This window comes from Hyaena hyaena, unplaced genomic scaffold (genome assembly GCF_003009895.1).
Source record: "Hyaena hyaena isolate Hyena2069 unplaced genomic scaffold, ASM300989v1 scaffold_235, whole genome shotgun sequence".
Classification (NCBI taxonomy): domain Eukaryota; kingdom Metazoa; phylum Chordata; class Mammalia; order Carnivora; family Hyaenidae; genus Hyaena; species Hyaena hyaena.
In genome coordinates this window covers 1,436,738-1,458,356 of record NW_024080867.1, presented here as the reverse complement: position 1 = coordinate 1,458,356, position 21,619 = coordinate 1,436,738, and the positions used below count along the sequence as shown (strand labels likewise).

Here is a 21,619-nt window from a genome sequence, read left to right as displayed (position 1 = left end):
ACCGAGCACTCAGCTTTCTCCAGGGGTTTGGGGTCTTTCAGCTTTTGTACACGCCCACCCCCCCACACACACCTCAACTTGTTCTCTCCTGGCCTGGGTTCCAGGAATCTCGTTCCCCCTTCCCCCACTCACTCCGCCGCAGGCTGCCTGACCTTGGGGCCTTGACCTCTTATCTCAAATAAGCCATAGTGGGGAGAGGTCTCAAGGGGGTGAGAAAGCAGGCTTGTCCTGCCCGATCCCTCTCGATGCTTCCAGAGCCGGGACCTCGCCATCTGAGTCTTCCGCCCCCAATAAACGCGCATGCGCGCACACTCACACATTTCCCCCCACTTCTGGGGGGGAGTGGTAGGGGTGCAGAGAGAAGGCAAACAGTTCTGGACCAGAAGACTGTCCACAGCTTCTTTATCCCTGCCCCTCCTATGCTCTACGCCAGACCCCATCCCCCCAAGTTCCTTGGTGAGGACAGCGGTGGAGTGGCAACTTGGTATTTTTTGGAATAAACAGATGTTTCCTGAGCCCCAGTCTCAAGGTTTACTGTCTAGAAGAAATGGGTTTCCACCTCTGCGTTTGTGTCACTGGGGAGGTCCCTGCATGGCCGAGGTGGGGGTGGGCATCTAAGAGTCCACACAGGTGGTCAGGGCTGCCCCTGAGTCTGTCACCAAGCAAGGAGTCAGGCGTGGGAGGGGCTGGATGGCACCTTTAAAAGTCCTTGGTTTCTTCCAAAGAAAGCCTCTCCCCTCTGTGCACTGAAGCATGTGTTTGCACCTCCTTCTGCCTGACGTCTTTGGCTCTGTATGGCTGAAGCGGGGGGGGCTCTGGCGCCGCTGGACCAAGCCCCTTCCACGATGGAAACGTGCCACTTCCCGGCTCTGCAGGCTGGAGGTCTGCGAGCCAAGTGTGTCCTCGTCGGTTCCTTCTGAGGCTGAGCAGAACCGGTGCCGTGCGCTCCTCGAGCTTTTGGCGGCTCGCTGGCAACAGCTGGCACTCATCGACACACATCACCTTCCCTCTGTGCTTCTCTATCTCTGGGTACAAACTTCCTCATTTTCTAAGCACAACCTGTCATGTTCCACTAGCGCCCGTCCTCGGTGACTTCTAATTCCGATCATCTGCAAAGATACTATTCCCCAAAGTCCTGGAGACTTGGAAGGACTTCAGTGTGTCTTTTGGTGGTAGGGAGGGGGAGAGTCACAATTCAATCCCTAACAGGGGTGCTGCAAGGCACAGTTCATTCAAATACCAGTTTTTGTGCTAACAAGGAAGCATTTCTTTCCCCCAGTGCGTTAAGATACTTGCATAATGATGACAGGAGCTGACTGTAAGCCACACTGGGGAAAGGAGGTGTCCGCAAGGCTTTCAGAACTTTAGGACACCTGTCCCCTAGGGGCACCGAAGTGTTTGACTCCCATCTTGCATTGAAGGGCTCATTTGCACATCCTCTGAGAGTGGACCATGTGTGCGATGCATCTCAGTACTGATCTGATCTCGAAGATAACCCCTTCCTGGGGAGCCTGGCTGCCTCAGTCAGTGGAGTGTGTGACACTTGATTTTGGAGTTGTGAGTCTGAGCCCCATGTTGGGGGCAGAGATAACTTAAAAATAAAATCTTTTATTAAACAGGAAAAGAAAATCCCTTCCTCTCTGGTGCATTTAATTGTTTCCCAAATTTTAACATTTATTTATTTTTTGAGAGACAGAGTGTGAGTGGGGGAGGGCCAGACAGAGAGAGACACAGAATCCGAAGCAGGTTCCAGGCTCTGAGCTGTCAGCAAAGAGCCTGATGTGGGGCTCGAACTCACAAGCTGCAAGATCATGACCTGAGTCGAAGTGGGATGCTTAATTGACTGAGCCACCCAGGCGCTCCTGTTTCCCAAATTTTAGATTTTACAGTATTAGTCAGGGTTCTCCAGAAAAATGGAGCCACTAAGATTGTGTGTGTATAGGGGCGCTTGTGAGGCTCAGTCGGTTAAGCGTCCAACTTCGGCTCAGGTCATGATCTCACGGTTCGTGGGTTCGAGCCCCGCGTCGGGCTCTGTGCTGACAGCTCGGAGCCTGGAGCTGCTTCAGAGTCTGTCCCCTTCTCTCTCTGACCCTCTCCTGCTCAGGCACCCCAGAAATCACTTTTCATTGGCATCTTTATCTCCAGAAACTGGGAGGGGGCTGGGGAGGGATGATGACCATGCAGTGCACCTAAGTATGGGTTCCCTGAGCACACAGTGATTCTCCTCGGAGGGACATAGGAGGACGGTACCCCCCTGTCCCCTTGAGATCAGATGTACCCACGTGATGTGCTGGAAGTAGGAGCAAAGTGCCTCTCCAGGTAGAAGCTTCTGAGAGCCAGTGTGCGGACAGATCCCCACGCTCTTCCTTTCCCCACTGGCATTGCTTCAGGTGACGCCTGTGCTGCCAGCCTGCATCCCAGACAGACCAGCCAAGGCCCCAGAATAAGGGTGATGCCAGGGCGCCCGGGTGGCTCAGTTGGTTAAGCTGCCAACTTCAGCTCAGGTCATGACCTCGCAGTTCATGAGCTCGAGCCCCGCGTGGGGTTCTGTGCTGACAGCTCGGAGCCTGGAGCCTGCTTCCGATTCTGTGTCTCCCTCTCTCTCTGCCTCTCCCGTGCTCATGTTGTCTCTCTCAGAAATAAAGAAAAAACATTTTTAAAAAAATCTTTAAAGAAAAAAAAAGAATAAAGGTGATGCCAAACAGGGACTCAGCCAAGCCTCGATGAACATGCGGTGTGAGTGAGAAATAAAGCCTTTTCCTTCAGCAACAGGGGCTTTGGGGCTACATGTTACTGCAGCATGGTGTAGTCCGTTCTAGCTGATACAGGTTGTCTATGGAGTGGGAGGGGGGAGTGGGCACCCAGAGCCTTTTCAGCATACACTCTATTGTGCTTCTGAATTTTTGTGTCAGTGTGGAGCCCCACGCATGGATCGAACTCATGAACCATGAGATCATGACCTGAGCTGAGATGTAAGCTAAAGTCAAGAGTCGGATGATACTCAACCGACCGAGCCACCCGGGTGCCCCTAAAATCAAGTATAAACTTAAACGTAAATGGTGCTGGCTTTGACTGGCATTCCCCTCACTGCGCGTGTGCCCAGGAGGGACTGAGAGATGGGAGATCCCAGACTTCTTGGCCCTGCAGGGTGACTACCCTGAATTGCGATGCCAGGAATTAAGGGCATGTATTTTTCATTCAGCACGACTCTATGCCAGTCGACTTCTTCACTGGTGTTCCACCAAGAAAAGAACCTGATCCGCACACACTGTGCCTCGGGCCTCAGATGGGCAAGTCAAGGCTAAGGTGTGTCTGGAGCGTTTCTGCCTTCATAGCCTAACACTGGCTCAGTCTGCAACTCCGCTGCGTCGATAAACACGGCTCCTACGAGCCTATTCTTAACCCATTTGACAGGGAGGGTCTGCGAGCTTCTGAAACCTACAGCAGATGCTGTGTGCTGAGCTTTCCATATAAATACCCCGTTTTCCTTCTCCAGAGGTGTGTGTGAGTGCATCGCACACATCATACATTCTGTCGCCGAGGGGCATTTCTGGACAAGGACGTCTCTTACACATCCACAGCACGGTGGCCAAAACCAAGCACTTCACGCTGATGGAGCCCACGCTCCAGTTTCACCAACTGTCCCAACACTGCCCTTCGGGGCAATTCCTTTTCAGTCCCTGCTGCCTGGGGACGCGGTGTTGCATCTGGCTGTCCCGTCTCCTGGGGCTCCTCTGGTTTCATCGGTCCCTCTGTCTCTGTGATGCCACTGCTGCCTTTCAGGAGCCCCGGGCGGCTCTTCTGCAGAACGTCCCTGCACCCGGGCCCGGGGCCTCCTCGGAAACAGGTCCTGGCAGCAGTGATGCCAACCACTTGGCACGTCACCATGGGGCAGCCTGTGCTCGCCACCAGCTGAGGCCGCCTGGCTGGGGCACCAAGAAGGGCTGTCCCCCTGCTAAACAGGAAGTCCCCTGCCTGAGGGCCCTGGGACTCCTTCCTCCTCAGACTCGCACCTGCTGCTTCAAGCCGCCCTGGGTGACGCTCTTGCCTGAATTGGTCATTACTGGGGCATCTGCCAAATGAGAAGTTGCTAATCTCGCCATGGCTCTGGCATTTTGTAGTTGGCATTTGCACACCATCTTTCCAGGTAGGAGGGCCCAGTATCCTCGGCAGGCACACCGGATTCCGACCACAAATGGCGCGCAACATCCTCCCGTCCCTACCGTCACACGTGTGGGTCTCCCTCCTCCGTTACTGTAAACAACACCTTGGGGAACATCTTTTGCGAACCACGTGGTGGTGTACTGCTCGTCTCCTAGGATGAGCCCCCAGGAGATGAACATCTGAGCCAAGGGCGGCGTGCTTGCCACACGTGCTACCCACAAGCCATGCTGCAGCCTGGAAAGCACTGCCAGGTCCTCGTACGCGAGGTCACTTCTGCCGCCGTCCTCACCAGCGCTGGTCATCACCCTGCGTAATCTGGGAGTGCACCAGAGGTATCGGTTTTACAGCCCTTACAGGGAGCCCTGGTGCACGGGAGTGTGTTTTCAGCCTACGTGAAGTCTGCACTGCTTTCCAGGGTTTCCGGCGCCTGGAATGGGCAGCGATGCGGTCGTTACCAGCGCGGCCATCCCTAGAGGGAGTAGCTGGTGCATTTCGGGGCACCTTTAGCACTTAGTGCCAGTACAGCTCGAACTCCTGCTCTTGGGGCACAAAGGAACACGTCTTGTTAAACACCTACTGAAGCGCGCGCACAGGCGCGGGCACCGGAGCTGAGACTTGAAGCTCACCAGGGGCAGAGGACCTGCTGGCGACCATAGCCGGAGGCCTCAGAAATGAAGATGGAGGCTTTTATGCACAAAAAGATACTCAGCCACGCTGGAAGGAAAGGAACCAACGTGGATGAAAGAGAAGGCGCCTGTCTGCCCGCAGTTGGCACAGACTTTGAAGATGGCTGATGTTCGGGCTCAGCTGGTACCCTGGCCATCCCCCTGCCTAAACCCCCTCCCCCCGCGCCCATGATCCCCCTCCTCACCCTGCTCTGACTTCTCCGGTAATTAATATCATTTCACACCACCAACTTTCCTTGCGCGCTAGCCCGAGACTCCCAGTTTTAGTACCCGAAGTCCTGTGTCTTGTGCAAACCAGGACAGCTGAGCACCCTGGGTTTTGTGCTTGGCGTTTACTGCCCATCTCCTCACCACACTGAAGGCCCCAGGAAGACAGGGGTTTGCTTCCTGTCCTGCTCACGGATCTATCCAAGCACCTAGTACAGCGCTTGGCAAACAGATGGTGAAGAAAGAAAAGAAAAAACCCACCACTTGCTGAGGAGCTTGGGTGGCTTGGTCAGTTAAGCATCCAACATCGGCTCAAGTCAGGTCAGGTCAGGTCAGGTGAGTTCAAGCCCCACACTGGGCTCAGAGCCTGGAGCCTGCTTTGGATTCTGTGTGTCCCTCTCTCTCTGCCCCTCCCTCGATCTCTCACTCTCTCTCTCTCAAAAATAAACAAACATAAAAAACAAAAAAAAGCACTTGTTAAACAGAACGGGTCAGGTCCTGATGATGGTGGGGATCCAGACAAGGGCCACTTCTCGGAGTTTCTCCCGCAGGAAAGCTCACAACGGTGCCCAGAGATCAACATTCACGTGTGCTACCTGCACCCCATAGCCGCGGACTGGAGCTGGAGTCAACGCCCACGGGGCGGAGAGTGCTAGAGGCTGCAGGTGCTCTTCCCAGGGAGTAGCACACAGCAGCCGGGCTCCGCACAACCCACTCCACTCGGACGCGGGCACACACATCCCTGGGACCCCTGGGGTGCTCACAGGGGTAGCAGAGGGGCTGCGAGTAAGGGGGTAGGAGGGCAAGAGCCGTACCTCCCGTGTCTCCTTCCTGCACCTCAGCAGCCTTGTGAATTCCCCCCAAGAACCTACTTCTCTCATAATGTAATCCAAACAGGAGAAATGAAGATCGATTTGTGAGGCAAGAACTCAGGCTGAAGGAACAGCTTGGGTTTCAGTGCAGAAGAAGTTTCCGGGTTGGGGTGCCTCAGTGGCTCAGTGGGTTGAGTGTCTGACTTTGGCTCAATTCATGATCTCAGGGTTTGTGAGTTCGAGCCCCGCGTTGGGCTCTCTGCTGTCAGCACAGAATCGACTTCAGATCCTCTGTCCCTCCCCCGAGCTCTCTCACTCTCAAAAATAAAACATTAAAAAAAAAAAAAAAAAAAAGAGTAAGTTTCCGGGTCACCAGCATTTGGCAAAGGGAAGGCACCCTATGCCCTATGCAGTCTCCCCAACTGAGGGCCATCACTAGGCCACCTCCCGACTAGTTCTCAAATCTGTCCCCTTCTCTCCAACTGCCACGGCCACTGCTCTAGTTTCTTCCCCTGAGCATGAGGTGTTTGAGTGTCCTCCACCGTGGATCATATATAGGAATTTCGCTCTTTCTGTGGCTGGAGAATAGCCCACCGTATGGGGGCACCACAGCTGCTGTGGCCATTCCTCAGCTGGTGAGCTCCACATGGGTCAACGAATATAATGCCGCTGTGAATGTCTGTGTGTGACTCCTTGTGCAAATGTATAGCTTCATTTCTCTGGAGTAATAAGCGGAATCACCAGGTCACATGGTAGCTGTATTTACATTTGAGGGACTGCCAGAATGTTTTCCAAAGCAGTGCTATCATTTCTCATTCCCACCGGCCATGTGTAAGAATTCAGATTTCTTGGGGCACCTGGGTGGCTTGGTCAGTTGAGTGTCTGACTCTTTTTTTTTTTTTTTTACTTTTTAAAAAATGTTTATTTTTGAAAGAAGGACAAAGCATGAGCAGGGAAGGGGCAGAGAGAAAAGGAGACACAGAATCCAAAGGAGGCTCCAGGCTCTGAGCTGTCAGCACAGAGCCTGACATGGGACTCGAACTCATGAACTGTAAGATCATGACCTCAGTTGGACGCTTAACACTCAGGCACCCTGAGTGTCCAACTCTTGACCTCGACTCAGGACGTGATCCAACAGTTCAAGGGATCAAGCCCTGCGCTGGGCTCTGTGCTGACAGTGCAGAGCCTACTTGGGGTTCTCTCTCCCCCTCTCTGGTCCTCCCTGGCTTGTACTCTCTCTCCCTCTCTCAAGATTAATAAACATCCTCTCCCGCACTTCCTATGGTCCTACTCTTTCATAACTGCCATCCTGGACATGAAGTGGAACCTCACTGTGGTTTTGGTTTGCACGTCCCTCGTGGCTAATGCTGTTGAGCATTCTGTCACATGCTTATTGGTCATTTACAGGTCGTCTCCCTGCCACCATGGTCCCTTCCCGGGATCACCACAACAGCGTCCTCCCTGGCGGGGAGGCAGGGCTGTTTGCTCTTTTCTCCACCCGGCAGTCAAGTGGCGGCAAACACGTGGGTCAGACTATAGCCCCGCTCTGTTCAAAGCCTTGCGGTTGCTCACTGCTCCCTCAGAGAAAAGGGGAGAGTTCTCACCATGGCTGGGAAGGCCCTGCATGAGACCCCCCTCACCTCATCCCCCCTCCCTTCCAGCCACACTGGCCCCTGCAGTTCCTCCGACTCTGTTCCCACTGCTGCCTGGAATGCTCTTCCTCTGATAAGCCTAGAGCTCACTTCTTGCCTTCCTTCCAACCTGGGTTCAAACGACACCTGCTTGGCGAGGCCTATGCTGGCCGCGTGGCCTAACACTTGCATGAGCTAGTGTCGCAGGCCCCTCCCTGCACTCCCTGGTTCAAGGTTCCTGCTCCCCCTACACACCCCAAGTTTTACACACGTGTCGCCCTGTTTGATGTGTGCCGTGGCCCGCTACAGTCAGCCCCACCTGGGCAAAGATCTTTGTTTCCCGAGGTACCCTGAGCACCCAGAATGGTGCCAGCACATGGGAGGTGCTCAGCAAATAGGTGCTGAGCGGATGAACACCTCTGAGCCATCAGGCACCCTGCTGGAGGCAGAGGACGGAGTCGCTGCTCTCTTGGAGCTCATCTAACCAGAGGCGACATTGGTAAACGCGTCCTAAGTGACCAGGAAATGACAAATTCCACCAGAACGGGATCAAAGAGGGTGGAATAAGCGAGCACGACAGCAGAAAGCTCTCCAGGCACAGGGGACCCACGCACAACTGTTCTCAGGTGAGACAGCTTGGGGGATACCGGGGACCAACAGAATGGCAGGCCGGGGGGGCTTCGGGGACAGTGTGCTGACGGCAGCTTGGGGTTCAGTCAGAATGTAGCCGGGCAGAGGGCTCCTGTGAAATTTCCAGCAGGGACGGTGCATGTCAGGATCAGGATTCCAGGGGGTGTAAACAAGGACCTACCCAAGGGCCACTCAGGCCACTACCTGCTCGTGTAACCAAAGCCCAAGCGGAACACAGCCACCCCTTCCATCTTCACGTCGGCTCGGCCACTAAAGCAGGGCTGAGCAGTGGGTGGGACAGAGACGGATGGTCCGCAGAACTGGAAGCCTTTATGAAAACGTCTGCTGACCTCAATTTTAAGGTGACCATTCAGCAGGTAGGCGACCCCCTCTCCCCCACAGCAGGTCCTGTGCACTTTCACCCAAGCCCACCCCCTCTCCTGACCCTGACTGCCACAAACCTGCTCAGCACCACATCATCCCCACCTCCAAGGCCGCCATCACCTCCTCCTCTGCCTCTCTGTTCTTGCCTGGATGGCAGCTGGGGCCGCGTCATGCTCCAAGCCTCCAGGGGCTCCTCCTTGATTGAAAGAAAGAACACTGTTCTGCTCACCGCGGCCTGGACCGGAGGCCTGCCCCTTCCCTTCCCTCTGTCAAGGTCCCCCTCCCTCCCTGACCCCCCCATGTCCCCTCCCCCGGTCTTCATCCCGCTCCCACAGCACACTACACACTGGCTGGCTTGCCTGGCTCCCCCAGGAGACCAGGGCTTCTGTCCCTTGTTACCCTATGCCTATTCCAAAAGCATCGTGCCTGCACACGGCAAGTGCTCCCATCCAGGGCCGAGTCCCGCTGCGACGGCAGGTGCTCCCATCCAGGGCCGAGTCCCGCTGCGACGGCAGGTGCTCCCATCCAGGGCCGAGTCCCGCTGCGACGGCAGGTGCTCCCATCCAGGGCCGAGTCCCGCTGCGACGGCAGGTGCTCCCATCCAGGGCCGAGTCCTGCTGCCATCCGCCGGGCAGGGCTGCCGCACGCAACGGAACGAGGGCGGTGGCGTCCGTGCTGCATAATGACCGCCACTATGGGCCCGGTTGTCTTCTGGATGCATCCTTGCAGCGGGACCGGGCTTGGCTACCATACCGCCTCGGCCTCGGCCCTGCTCGGGGGCGCGACTGAGGCCCCCGAGCCCCTGCTTCCCTCAGGGTCCACGTGCACCCCTCGGCCAGACTCCCCGGCACCCGGCCGGCTGAGCCTGGGGGCCAGCGGGGGCTTGCCAGGGCGTGGCGGGGCCTCCACGCGGGCCGCTCACGGCCACAACCGTGGGGCGCCGCTGCAGGAGCCCGGGCCTCGCGCGCGAGGGAGGCGGTTCAGGGATCTTCCCGGGCGCGCGGCGGGCGCCCAGGACACGGCGAGGACAAGGGGACACCGCGCCCCGGCGCGGGGCTGCAGGGCGGAGACCGACGACCACTGGAGGGCAGGGCCGGGCCCCGACCTCCTTCCCGCGCATCCCGAGGGGGCCCAGCGCCCGCTTCCCGCGCAGGGAAGCTGAAACCCGGCGACGTGATTGCTGCCCGGGCAGGGTCACCGGCCACAGGCGGCCCAGCCCTCAAAAGGCCGCGCGGCCTGCTCGCCCGCGACACATGACACGGGTCGCGGAACAGGGCCCTCACAAAATGGCGCCTCACAGAAAAACGCGGCCGCCTCCCAGCGCCCATCCCCGCCTCGGGCTGAGGAGCGGGCGCGGGCGGCCGCGCACACCGAATTTGCATATACAAAACCGACGAACTTCGTTGGCTGCGAGAGGCTGGGCCCGAGCTAGGCAAGGCCTCCATTGGCTCCTCTCCACTCCTTCCCGACCCCTCCCACCCGGCACCGCCTTCTCCACCGACTGGCGCGTAGGAGCCTCGTGACGCCATTCCATGAGTCCGTGTTCCCATTGGCCAGTAAGCCTTCCGTCATCCGTTTAAACCCCCCTAGAGTCCCGCCCCCCCATGCCCCGCCCCGGCTTCGCGGCCGACCGTTACTCGCGGGCGCGGTTTCCTGGGCGTCAGGGCACGCGCGCGTACGCCGGGCCGAGGAGGCGTCTCATTCAAACGGCCCAATCAGCGGTCGCGTTGCCCCTCTCTTCCTCTCCTTCTCTACTCTCCCGCCTCAGAGCCATTCCCGCCCCCATTCTCCTGGGACCCCATTACGACCCCCCCACGCGTCCCCATTGGCGACCCACCGTGCGCCCCCCTCCCCAACTTCTCCTGCTTCTGCCCGCAGCTTGCGGGACGGGCGCGAGCGCCTCCAACGCCGAGGACCTTGCGCGGTGACGTCACGGGTCGAGGCGCGGCGCCCCGGGGCCGCGGGGGAGGTGTGGCCTACGGGCGGCTATAAAAGGGCGGCGGTGCGCGCGCGACCGGCTCAGTGCGGCTGGGCGCTTGGGGCAGGAGGGGTTTTGGGTGCGCTCCGCGGCGGGCGTCGGAGCCAGCGGGGAGTGGAGCGGGGCCGCTGGGGCCTCCCCAGGGCCGCAGCGGCAGCAGTTGGGCCCCCCGCCCCAGCCGGCGGCCGGCAGAGCGCAGGAAGGGGGCCGGGGGGGACCCGCCCCCGGCCGGCCACAGTCATGGTGAGTGCGGAGGCCAGGCCCGGGAGGGGCGGTCAGGGGCCCCCCTAGAGGAGGAGGCGGGGTCCCAGGAACCTCTCGCGGACTCCCTGGAGGATCGAGGTGGGGGCCAGCCTGGGGTCCCGGGCCTGTGATGGTCCCGCGGGCCTTCCTGGAGGCGGGGAAGGAGCAGAGCCTGGGCGGCCCGCAGGTTCCCCGGAGGGGAAGGCCCGGCTGAGTCCCATAGAGGGCTCTGGGGCTTTGTGGCTCGCCCGTGGGTGTTCCGGGAGCAAGGACGCTCCGCCTCCATCTCCAGGCCCGAGCTGGGCTCTCGAAGATGGTTTCACCAAGGTTAGGTAGGGAGGGGGACCAGGGTAGGTAGGCCTCCAGCGTACCCCGAATCATTGGGGACCATATCTGATTGTGAGCAAGATTTGGGGACTTCTGGGGAAGGTGGAAGCATCCACAAGTCCCTCGGAAGGCCTGTCCCCGTTTCTAGTGGGAGGTCGGCCTTGGACAGCCATCTGAAGCATACTGGCTGGGGGATCTGGGACTGTGGGGTCAACACCAGGGTGACCACTGCATCCTTAGATCCAGGAGGCCCCAGCTCCGTCAGCTACTCACCCCTTCTCTTCTGTGCCCAGAACTCCAATGTGGAGAACCTGCCCCCCCACATCATTCGCCTGGTGTATAAGGAGGTGACCACGCTGACTGCCGACCCACCTGATGGCATCAAGGTCTTCCCCAACGAGGAGGACCTCACTGACCTGCAGGTCACCATCGAGGGCCCTGGTGAGTGTGGGCAGGAGCGCTTGTGGATTCTTCCTCTTTAGTACAAAACTAGGTTGGAAAGAAAGACAAATTCCACACGATTGCACTTGTACGTGGCATCTAGAAAACAAACGAACAGACCAAAAAGCAGAACTAGAACAATAGGAAGGAAGCTCTGGTTATGAGTTGGACTCTGCCGAGTACTGGGGACACAGTGATGGGCCAGAGTCCCCTCTTAGTCTCTGGCGCTCATAGCTTGCAGCACAAGTAACCACTAACTGTGTAGATGTTTCCTGCAAGGTGGTAAGAAAACCCTGGCCCCCCCGAGAGAGTATTTAATGGGGGCATTAGCAGGGTTTGTCAGGTAGGGATTCTCGGGGGCCACAGACTCCTTGCTGTCATGTCCGGGACCCACAGGAGAGGACAGGGAACCAGCCCGAAGCGGCGTTGGGAGAGGGAGCCGTGATAACCGGGTGATTAGGGGCGGTGGTTTAACCGTGCGGTGATTAGTGTGCTTTTTCTAGAGAGTGAGACAAGGCTGCGAGAGCGCACGGGGAAGGCCCAGGGCAGGCGTGGGACAGTGGCGAGGGGGTCAGGGAAGACTTCTGAGTGATTCACGCAGTGCTCCCCAATAGCCCAGGTCCTACGGCAGGCGCCGCTGTGCTTTGTAGGGACAGAGAGAAGAGACAGGGAGCAGAGGAGTCTGTAAGGAGTTGAGAAAGGAAGCCTTTGGTGGATTTGAAGCAGATGTGGCTGCAGTGTTCTTTGGCAGGGAGGGGGCGGTCAGGAAGCCATTAACGGCTGGCCTCGGGAGAGAGGTGGGCTTGGAGGTGGGGTCAGATGCAGACTGGGGCACGAGGGACAACGGTGGCTCCGGAACCACTCCCTCTGGTGTGTGTGCACCATGAGCAATGGGTGGCCGGGCACCATTCACGGAGGCGGCCGGGCCGACCTGGAGTTGACAGAACAGTCCGTGGTTTCCAGGAAGACCAGTGGGTGGGAGCGTCTGCCCTTGGGAAGGGGACAGGAGGAGGCTGGGGGTGGCTACCAGCGCCGGGTCAGGGCCAGCACCCTGAGGCCGGGAGCCCAGCCCCACGCTGCGCTCACCGAGGCCTCAGTGTGGCGGGGGAAGTGGCAGGCCACTTGGCTCACAGCCGGACTGGAGACTGAGCGTCCTGACCCGGCCCCCCTCCCGCACTCCAGAGGGGACCCCTTATGCCGGAGGCCTGTTCCGCATGAAGCTCCTGCTGGGGAAGGACTTTCCCGCCTCCCCGCCCAAGGGCTACTTCCTGACCAAGATTTTCCACCCCAACGTGGGCGCCAACGGTGAGATCTGCGTCAACGTGCTCAAGAGGGACTGGACGGCGGAGCTGGGTATCCGGCATGTGCTGCTGGTGAGTTCGGCAGGGGGGTGCGGGGCGGACCTCCCCCTCCTGGACACCCCTGTGGTGCCTGCGCCCTGGTGTATTCTTTCTGTTTTAAGATAAACTCTGAAGTTGTTGGGGGCTTCTTTGTAAGAATCCGGGTTTCTGGCTGGAAAGTTCTGGAAGGGATGGCAGTGCTTGACCCACTGAGCGTGGTTATATAGGTTGTGCCGTGCCTGGTGTACCTCTGCTGTGGAACACACCACACCACGGGTTTGTGCAGTGAACGCTTGCTTGATGGAGGAAGCCAGGCATGGCGGGGGCGGGGGGGGGGTGTTCAAGCTATACTTTACGGTATGAAATTCCACGGCCCAGACCGTACAGTTCCCTGGTCACTCGGGAGTCACAAAACCTGTGCAGCCGTCACCGCAGTGGTTCACAAACTGCCATTTCCCAGCCAGGAGCGATTTTGCCCCAGCAGGGACATTGTGTGTTTGGAGGCTCTTTACTTGTCGCATCTAGTGGGGGAGACCTGGTGCTTGTGCGGCTCTGCGGCCCCACAGGGCGATTCACGGACTGAGCCCGGATGGAGACACCCGTCGTCTCACTGCCACCAAGGCATTAAAGTCACCTGCTGCCTCCCCACCCCACTCACAGCTTAAGAAAGGTTTCTGTGGGGCACCTGACTGGCTCAGTCACTAGAACCTGTGACTCTTGATCTTGGGGTCATGGTGGGCATGGAACCTACTTTATTTTTTTTACTTATTTTTAAATTTTTTTTATAGTTTATTTTTGAGACAGAGACAGAGCATGAGTGGGGGAGGGGCAGAGAGAGAGGGAGATACAGAATCCGAAACAGCCTCCGGGCTCTGAACTGTCAGCACAGAGCCTAACGCAGGGCTCGAACCTACGAACTCTGAAATCATGACCTGAACCGAAGTCGGAAGCTTAACTGAGCCAGCCAGGCGCCCCTGGAACCTACTTTTAAAAAAAGAAAAATTTTTTTTTTGAAAATGGGATTGCTAAGAAGCCCCGGGGCAGATGGTGGGGGGTGGGGAAAGTTTCCTGCAGGGCACTTGGGGAGGATCAAGCTCCAAGGTAAACATACTTTCTCCTCCTCTCCCTGGAGTGTCCTCTGCGGCTGCCAGAGACACTGGAGATGAGCTCACAGAGTGACTCTGTGTCCCCAGTGATCCCTAGGAGCTTGGGTCTGGGCTCAGCCACGCCGGAGTGGCCTGTGCTTGTGGGGTCAGAGCTTCGAATTTGGGTGTGGTCCTGGGTCCCTGCTCGGCATTGGTGGCGTTTGCCAGGCCACGTGCTTTGCATGTCACAGCAGCAGGTGAGCTCCGTTTGATGGCAAGAAAGATCAGGTCACCTGCCTGAAGCAGGTTGGGTGCACTGCAGGCCCCTGTCCGTAGCGGCTGAAAGGGGAAGTGGGACAGACCCCACCTTAGGGGCCGCAGCTGGTCCCGCCCCACCTCCCACTCCACCAGGGTGGCTTCTGTGTACCCCTCAGCTAAAGGGGGTCCATGAAGGGGTTTTGGGATCGGCTCCCTTCCTACACCTCCCTCTGGATGCCCCTCACAGGCCCGGCCGCCTTTATTTACACCCTGGTGCCTTTCTGGGGTCCGGCGCACCCACCGGAGTCGGGCTTTCACTTGGGATTCCTGGTACATCCCGCGACCGCCCTGGGGGTTTCTGTGGAGTCCCAGCAGGCGCCGGAGTGACTTCCTAAATTGTCCCCCTTGCTTCCCGAGGTCACTTGGGAGCTCCTTCCCTCCCCAGTCCCGGCCTCGGTCACAGGGGACACTGCGTGAGCTGGGCCAGCGTCTGATTGGGGGGCGGTGTCGGGAATGGGGAGCGGCAGGCCTGGAGGCCACGAGGCCCAGCCGCCTGAGCCTGGCCCTCTGCCCACAGACCATCAAGTGCCTGCTGATCCACCCGAACCCCGAGTCTGCCCTCAACGAGGAGGCCGGCCGCCTGCTCCTGGAGAACTATGAAGAGTACGCCGCCCGGGCCCGCCTGCTCACGGAGATCCACGGGGGCGCCGGCGGGCCCAGCAGCGCCGAGGCCGGCCGCGGCCCCCCCACCGGCCCCCTGGCCCCCGGGGCCCCGGGAGGAGCCGACGGCCCCATGGCCAAGAAGCACGCCGGCGAGCGGGACAAGAAGCTGGCTGCGAAGAAAAAGACAGACAAGAAGCGGGCGCTGCGGCGGCTGTAGTGGGCTCTTCTCCCAGCCCTCCCCCCCCCCCCCGACCCCCAACTCTGTCTCTAAGTTATTTAAATTATGGCTGGGGTGGGGGAGGGCATGGGGGCACCGGGACCTGGATTTGTTTTTCTAAATAAAGTTGGAAAAGCAGCTGCTGTGCCTCAGACCCGCTGGGACCGCTGCATCTGCCACACGGGTGCCCCCCCCCCCGTAAGTCCCCGAGTAGGCCGCTCGTCCTGTGGTAGCGGGGGGGACCCCGATTTCCCATCTAAAGGGGGGCCAGGCCTGCTCTTTTTTTTTTTTTTTTTTAATGTTTTATTTCTTTTTGAGAGAGAGACCGCGTGAGCAGGGGAGGGTCAGAGAGAGAGGGAGACACAGAATCTGAAGCAGCTCCAGGCTCTGAGCTGTCAGCACAGAACCCGACACGGTGCTCGAACCCACGAACTGTGAGATCATGACCTGAGCCGAAGTCGGACGCTTAACCGACTGAGCCCCCCAGGCGCCCCTGCTCTTGATAGTTGGTACCCTTGTGTGTTCCTGAGGTAGGTGCGTGGCAGCGTCCCTTCCTTCCCCGGACATCCAGGTGACCAGTGTGGGGAAGCCGCTGGCTCCTCCGCACCGGATTCTGCTCCGGGCGGCAGCGTGTGTTCTGCGTGGCCAACCCCAAATCCTAGGCCCCAGGTGACGCCCATCCCCCCGTCTCTGTGGGCCCCGGGTGTGGGGAGCTGGTGCAGCTGCCGGAGCGTCGTGCCGTCCACGGTCCTGTCTCCCGTCTGCAGGCCCCCAGGGTTCCCTCCTGACTGGGTTTCAGCTCATAGGAGCCAGAGGCTGGCCTCCACTCTTGCAGCTCAGGTGCCCCGCCCAAGGGCCAGCTCCTGAAGGGCTCTGCTGACTGGGAGAGGCCACCCGGTGCCCCTGCTTAACCCCAAGCACCTGTGACCTAATTCTAGAAGCCACATTGACAGGTTCTGCGCCACCACTCCAGGGGAGGGGTCGTGGGGGCAGGAGGGCCTGGGGCAGGTCATGGTGTACACAGCAGGCGCCTTCACTGGCCTGGCCTGCTGGCTGGCGGTCATTGTTGCAGACTGGGCGGGGCAGTGGAGGGGCAGAGGTCAAGTGTGCAAAGCCTGTCGGTGGGAGGGTGGGAGGAACGCTTGAAGGCAGAAGCAGGGGGGGGGCAGCCGGCTGCCTTCAGAGTGGCTTGCTGTCCGTTGACCGGGTTCTGTGGTCCTCTGTGTAAGAGTATGGAAAAGAAACACATGGCTACATAAAGACTTGTGCCTGCACTTTCACAGTTGCTCCCTTTCTAATGGACAAAAAGAAACCATCCAAAGGTTCAATGGAGAGAATAAAATGGTGAGTTCATAGAATGGAATACTACTCAGCAAGATACTAACACAAAAACCAGCTCGGATGGATCTCAAAAATACTCTTTGCTAAGTGAAGCCAAATACAGAAGTGTACAAAATACCTGTTCCACTTACGATTGAATTCTGGAACCGGCAATATTAGTCACTAGTGGCTGAGAGCAGGTCATTGGCTATCTGCGATCAAGGAGGACAAAAGTACAGGGTCAGGGGAACTTTCTGGAGTGATGAGTATATCCCAGGTCTTGATCGTATCAGTGGTCACACAGGTGCATAAATTTGTCAAGACTTAAACTAAAAAAGGTATTTTTGTGTAAACCATACCAGTGAAGTTTAATTTTTTTAAACCAATAACTCCTTTATCTAGAGTAGAAAATAAGTCAGTGGGACAGAAGATATTTGCAAGACATAACCCAAAAGTACTAATCCAAAGAGCCCCTACAGATCAATAAGAAAAAGACAACAGAAAAGAGGTTGGTAAAAGCACTCACATCACAAAAGAGCAAATACAAAAGATCCTCCTTGCTGGTAGTTGAGAAAACGCAGTGTAGCCAACGCTGATACCACTACACTCCCACGGAACTAGTAACAGTTGTTTGTGTCTAACAAAAAATACCAAGGTTGTGGAGCCACGGACCCCGTCGTGTGGCCCCGGCGGGAGCAGGAAATTCTAACATGCACGTGGGAACGAAAGCTCGCATACCTTGTTCTCGGCATTCTTGCACGCACACCGCGGGCTTAAAACATCTCCTCATTACACGCTCCGTAAACACTGTTGTGTGTTCCAGAAACAATAGCATAGGACAAAAAATGAACTACCACTGCTCCCAGCAGCATGGAAAGATCACAAATATGATCAGCCAGACCCACAAGTCACAAAAGATTCCCACAATTCAAATACCTTCGTGCACAATTTCAAAGCAGGCAAAAATAAGTTGTACTGCTCAACATACATATGTAGGTTGTAAAACCATAAAGGTAAAAGATTGTCTGCATAAAGCTGGGAATTCTGGTTACCTTAAGCTGGTAAGAAACCCAGGAGGTCTGGGGAGCAGGTAGTCCTGTTTATTTGGATGTTGGTTACATGGGTGCTTGCGTTATAATTGTTTTCTCTATACACACACACTGTATTTCAGAATTTTTAAATTTTTTTGATGTTTCTTTTTGAGAGAGAGAGAGAGACTGCAAGCAGGGGAGGGGCAGAGAGAGAGAGGGAGACAGAATCTGAAGCAGGCTCCAGGCTCTGAGCTGTCAGTACACAGCCCGACCCAGGGCTCGAACTCACAAACCATGAGATCACAACCTGAGCTAAAGTCGGATGCTTAACTGACTGAGCCACCCAGATGCCCCTCAGAACTTTTAAAACATAAAAAATTTAAAAAAATTTTAAAAACTCCTCATTATGTGTGAATATGGACCAATGTCCAAACTAGATTAGGTGGAAATAAAGAAAAATACCAACATGAAACAGTGCAAATGTTCCCATTTCTATTAATTTTTTAAAAATTTATTGTTTAAAATAGGATATGTGTTACTTGCTTGCATATGCATTCAAAGCTTCTGGAAGGTTACTTTAAAAAAATTTTTAATTTTTTTTATTTATTTCTGAGAGGAGAGAGCGTGAGCAGGGGAGGGTCAGAGACAGAGGGAGACACAGAATCTGAAATAGCCTCCAGGCTCTAAGCTAGCCGTCAGCACAGGGCCCGATGCGGGGCTCAAACCGTGAGATCAGGACCTGACCCAAAGTCATACACTTAACTGAGCCACCCAGGGGCCCCCGGAAGGTTACCCTAGAACCTGCAAATATTAATTGCCTCAAAGAAGGAGAACTTGGGATACCTTGTGAATGTTACTCTTTCAAAAAGCAAAGATGTGCTTTTTTTTTTTTTCCTTAGATAAAAGTTTCTACAAAGAAACAGCTCCTTCTAATTCCTATCTCCCCAACGCCTGGTTCCCTTCATCAGGGACAACAGTGTCTATTTTTCTGGAGAGATTGTACACAAGTGCAAGCAGATTCGCATATATATCCTGTTAAGCCCGCCCCTCTGATTCTCACGCAGCACCCTGGGTCCCTACAGCGCAGGCCGCCCCTTGCTTTCCCAACTTCCCCCGGGGCTGTGGAAGTCCGTCCAAACCAGCACTTCTTGCTCTCGGCTGCCTAGTGTCCCACCCCATGCGTGTGCCACGACTTCCCACGTCCAGTACTGATTGACCAACACGCTGGCACGAGTAGTCTTTGGAAACGGGCCGCGTGGCACACGAGGCAGGATGCCTTGAGAGCAAATCTTATACACGACGTTACTGTGCCAAAGTAACGTGCAAACATTTGTTTTCAGTGCGCACAGGTACCGCCTAACCGTTCCCCGTGGGGTTTGCACCAGTTCATGCTGTTAGCAAAATGTGTCCGTTCCCCCACGCCCTCACTCGCGCTTGGATTTTTACCCAACATTTGGATTCTTCCCAATCTGAGAGTTACAGACTCCGTAACTCATGAGATCATGACCTGAGCCGAAGTCAGACGCTTAACCGACTGAGCCACCCAGGTGCCCCTAACAGGCTTTATTTTTATTTTTTAATTTTTTTTTTTTTTTAATTTTTAGGAGAGAGAGAGACAGCGTGAGCAGGGGAGGGTCAGAGAGAGAGGGAGTCACAGACTGAACAGGCTCCAGGCTCCGAGCTGGCAGTCAGCACAGGGCCCGACGCGGGGCTCGAACCCACGAACCGCAAGATCATGACCTAAGCGAAAGTCAGACGCCTAACCGACTAAGCCACCCAGGCGCCCCTAACAGGCTTTATTTTTTAGAACAGTTCTGGATTTCCGTCTCTCCCATAAATACTATATGAAATGTAGATACTTGGGCACCAGGGTGGGCCAGTCAGTTAAGCATCCAGCTTCAGCTCAGGTCACAATCTCCTGGGGGCTCGGAGCTGACAGCGCACAGCTTGCCTGGGATTCTCTCCTCTCGCTGCCCCTCCCCCATGGGCCCGCATGTGTGCACACTCACTCTTGGTCTCAAAATTAAAAAAAAAAAAAAATGTATATGCTAAAGCAAATGTGCTGGTGGTGCTGGAAGAGCGCCTGGAGCCAGCGGGGAACACACAGCCAGGACCGGCTAACTCAGCAGGCTGCTCAAACCCCACACGTGCACGTGGGATGCACTGGGGTATTTGGGAAGTTTCCAGAAATGATACACTACGAACAGCTTGTGGAACCAGGGGCTGGGATCCTGGGGCCCCTTTGCCCCAGGACACTCTTCCATTTGCACATCTCCAAACCACACGCACATGTTATTTTCATAATAAAGAGTTTAAAAGAATAGATGGTGGGGCGCCTGGGTGGCTCAGTCGGTTGAGCGGCGGACTTCGGCTCAGGTCATGATTTCGTGGTCCATGGGTTCAAGCCCAACGTCGGGCTCTGTGCTGATGGCCCAGAGCCTGGAGTCTGTTTCAGATTCTGTGCCTCTCTCTCTCTCTGACCCTCCCCCGCTCATGCTCTGTCTCAAAAATAAACGTTAAAAAGAAAAAATAGATGGTTTTATTCCAGCAAATGACTACAAGAGAAACGAAATCAACAAAATCGCTGGACAGCCTGGTTCAGAATCCTGCAGAGGATGTCATGACCTTCAACACAGGAGGCCAGGGCCGCTGGTGCAAACTTGTAACCCCAGGGTATCAGGGCATATGGACTTGGAGTGTGTGCTCAGTGTCCTGGAGAACATGAGTATTGTTTTCTGCGCGGGCAGAGTCACACACACCTCCGACGGTCTGAGCCCACCCAGTCAAAGTAATTTATAGTAAGACACATTCGTTCACGCAATGGCGATTTGCAGGCATGACATGGCGGGCCTCCTCCTAAGCTTTTTGCACACTGTATCTTCTCAACAGCCTTGGGCAGTAGGGGCTGTTCATGTACACGTCAGATGAGCGAAGGAGGGCATAGGGAAGTTGAGGAATTTGCCCAAGGTTGCAGAGCCAGGGAGGAAAGATGCAAGCAAATTTGTGTGTGTGTTGTGTGTGTGTGTGTATGGACACACACGCCTCTCAACACCTGATGTGCCAGTGCCGGTGTAGACACAGCACAATCAGGGCCAGCCTCTCCTGTGAAGAGAACAGATCTCTCTCAGCAGAGGCCCCCTGCTCTGAGTGGCCCTGTGTGCGACAGTCACCGAGGATGCGTACTATCCTCAATGCTGCAAACGTTCTGAGAGCTGGCTCTGGAGACGCAGCAGCAAACAAAACCACAATCTGTTTTGTGGAGCCCTAAAGATTCAGGCACTTGACATGCTCCTATCTCACAAATGGGGACATGGAGGCATTGGGCCACCAGGGGACCCACCCACAAAGGGGGTGCACAGACAGCCCCTGGAGGGAGGGCTCCTGCCGACAGACAGGGGCCTCTGTGGGATGCCTCTGGCCACAGGGGTCTGGAGTGGGGACGGGAACAGGGGGTGGCCTCCTGAACAGTAGGGACCAGGGGTCTTCTGTGCCATGTCCTTATCTGTGGCATACCAGCTGGCACAGGGTGGGCATGGGGAAACCTGTCAGGGCAATGACAATGGTGACCCCTTCCCACCCGTGACACCTGCTTTGTGGAGTGCCAGGGTAGTGGGCGAAATGGACACTCCACGTGTACACATGCAGATCTGCATGTAGACGCGTCCAGCTTCTTGCTGTGCTCGCCTTCTAAAATTTTTTAATGTTTTATTTATTTCTAGGAGAGAGAGAGAGACAGCGTGAGCAGGAGAGGGTCAGAGAGAGGAGTCACAGACTGAAACAGGCTCCAGGCTCTGAGCTGGCAGTCAGCACAGAGCCCGACGCGGGGCTCGAACCCACGAACCGCGAGATCATGACCTGAGCAAAGTCGGATGCTTAACCGACTAAGACACCCAGGCGCCCCAGTGTGCTCGCCTTCTAGAACACCAAACACCCACTGCTATTCAGCACTTGCCCTGTGCAAGCCAGTCCACTCCATTCTGACAAGAGGCACAGAAAGGTCTAGTTACATACACAGAGCCACAGAGCTTGTGGCTGAGCTGTTGGTGGGACGCAGGCAGCCAGTGCCCAGGCCTAGCAGCCATCACCAGTTGTTAAACACCAAGAAGCAAGGGGTGGAAGCTACCAGAAGCTACTTTAGTTCTGCAGAATGTGAGACCAGGGGTGGCCTGGGAAAGGGGGTTGGGGTGGGGTGTGTGTGTGCG

The 21,619-nt window shown here is 56.4% G+C and overlaps 2 protein-coding genes across 2 annotated transcripts in view; one reads left to right on the top strand and one right to left on the bottom strand.

Moving 5' to 3' along the window:
• The first annotated feature begins 10,225 nt into the window (after positions 1–10,225).
• Positions 10,226–15,220, top strand: UBE2S (ubiquitin conjugating enzyme E2 S). Its single transcript, XM_039244041.1, has 4 exons — positions 10,226–10,735; positions 11,356–11,503; positions 12,686–12,876; positions 14,764–15,220. Exons 1-4 carry the CDS (start codon positions 10,733–10,735, stop codon positions 15,064–15,066), a joined length of 645 nt encoding a protein of 214 aa, XP_039099972.1. The 5' UTR covers positions 10,226–10,732; the 3' UTR covers positions 15,067–15,220.
• A 1,367-nt stretch (positions 15,221–16,587) lies between these two features.
• The window catches only part of RPL28 (ribosomal protein L28), an 8,596-nt gene continuing 3,564 nt past the window's right edge, over positions 16,588–21,619 (bottom strand). Inside the window, exon 6 of the mRNA XM_039244090.1 lies at positions 16,588–16,598. Within this exon, the coding sequence (XP_039100021.1) occupies positions 16,588–16,598 (11 nt within the window). The remainder of the gene's footprint in view (positions 16,599–21,619) is intronic.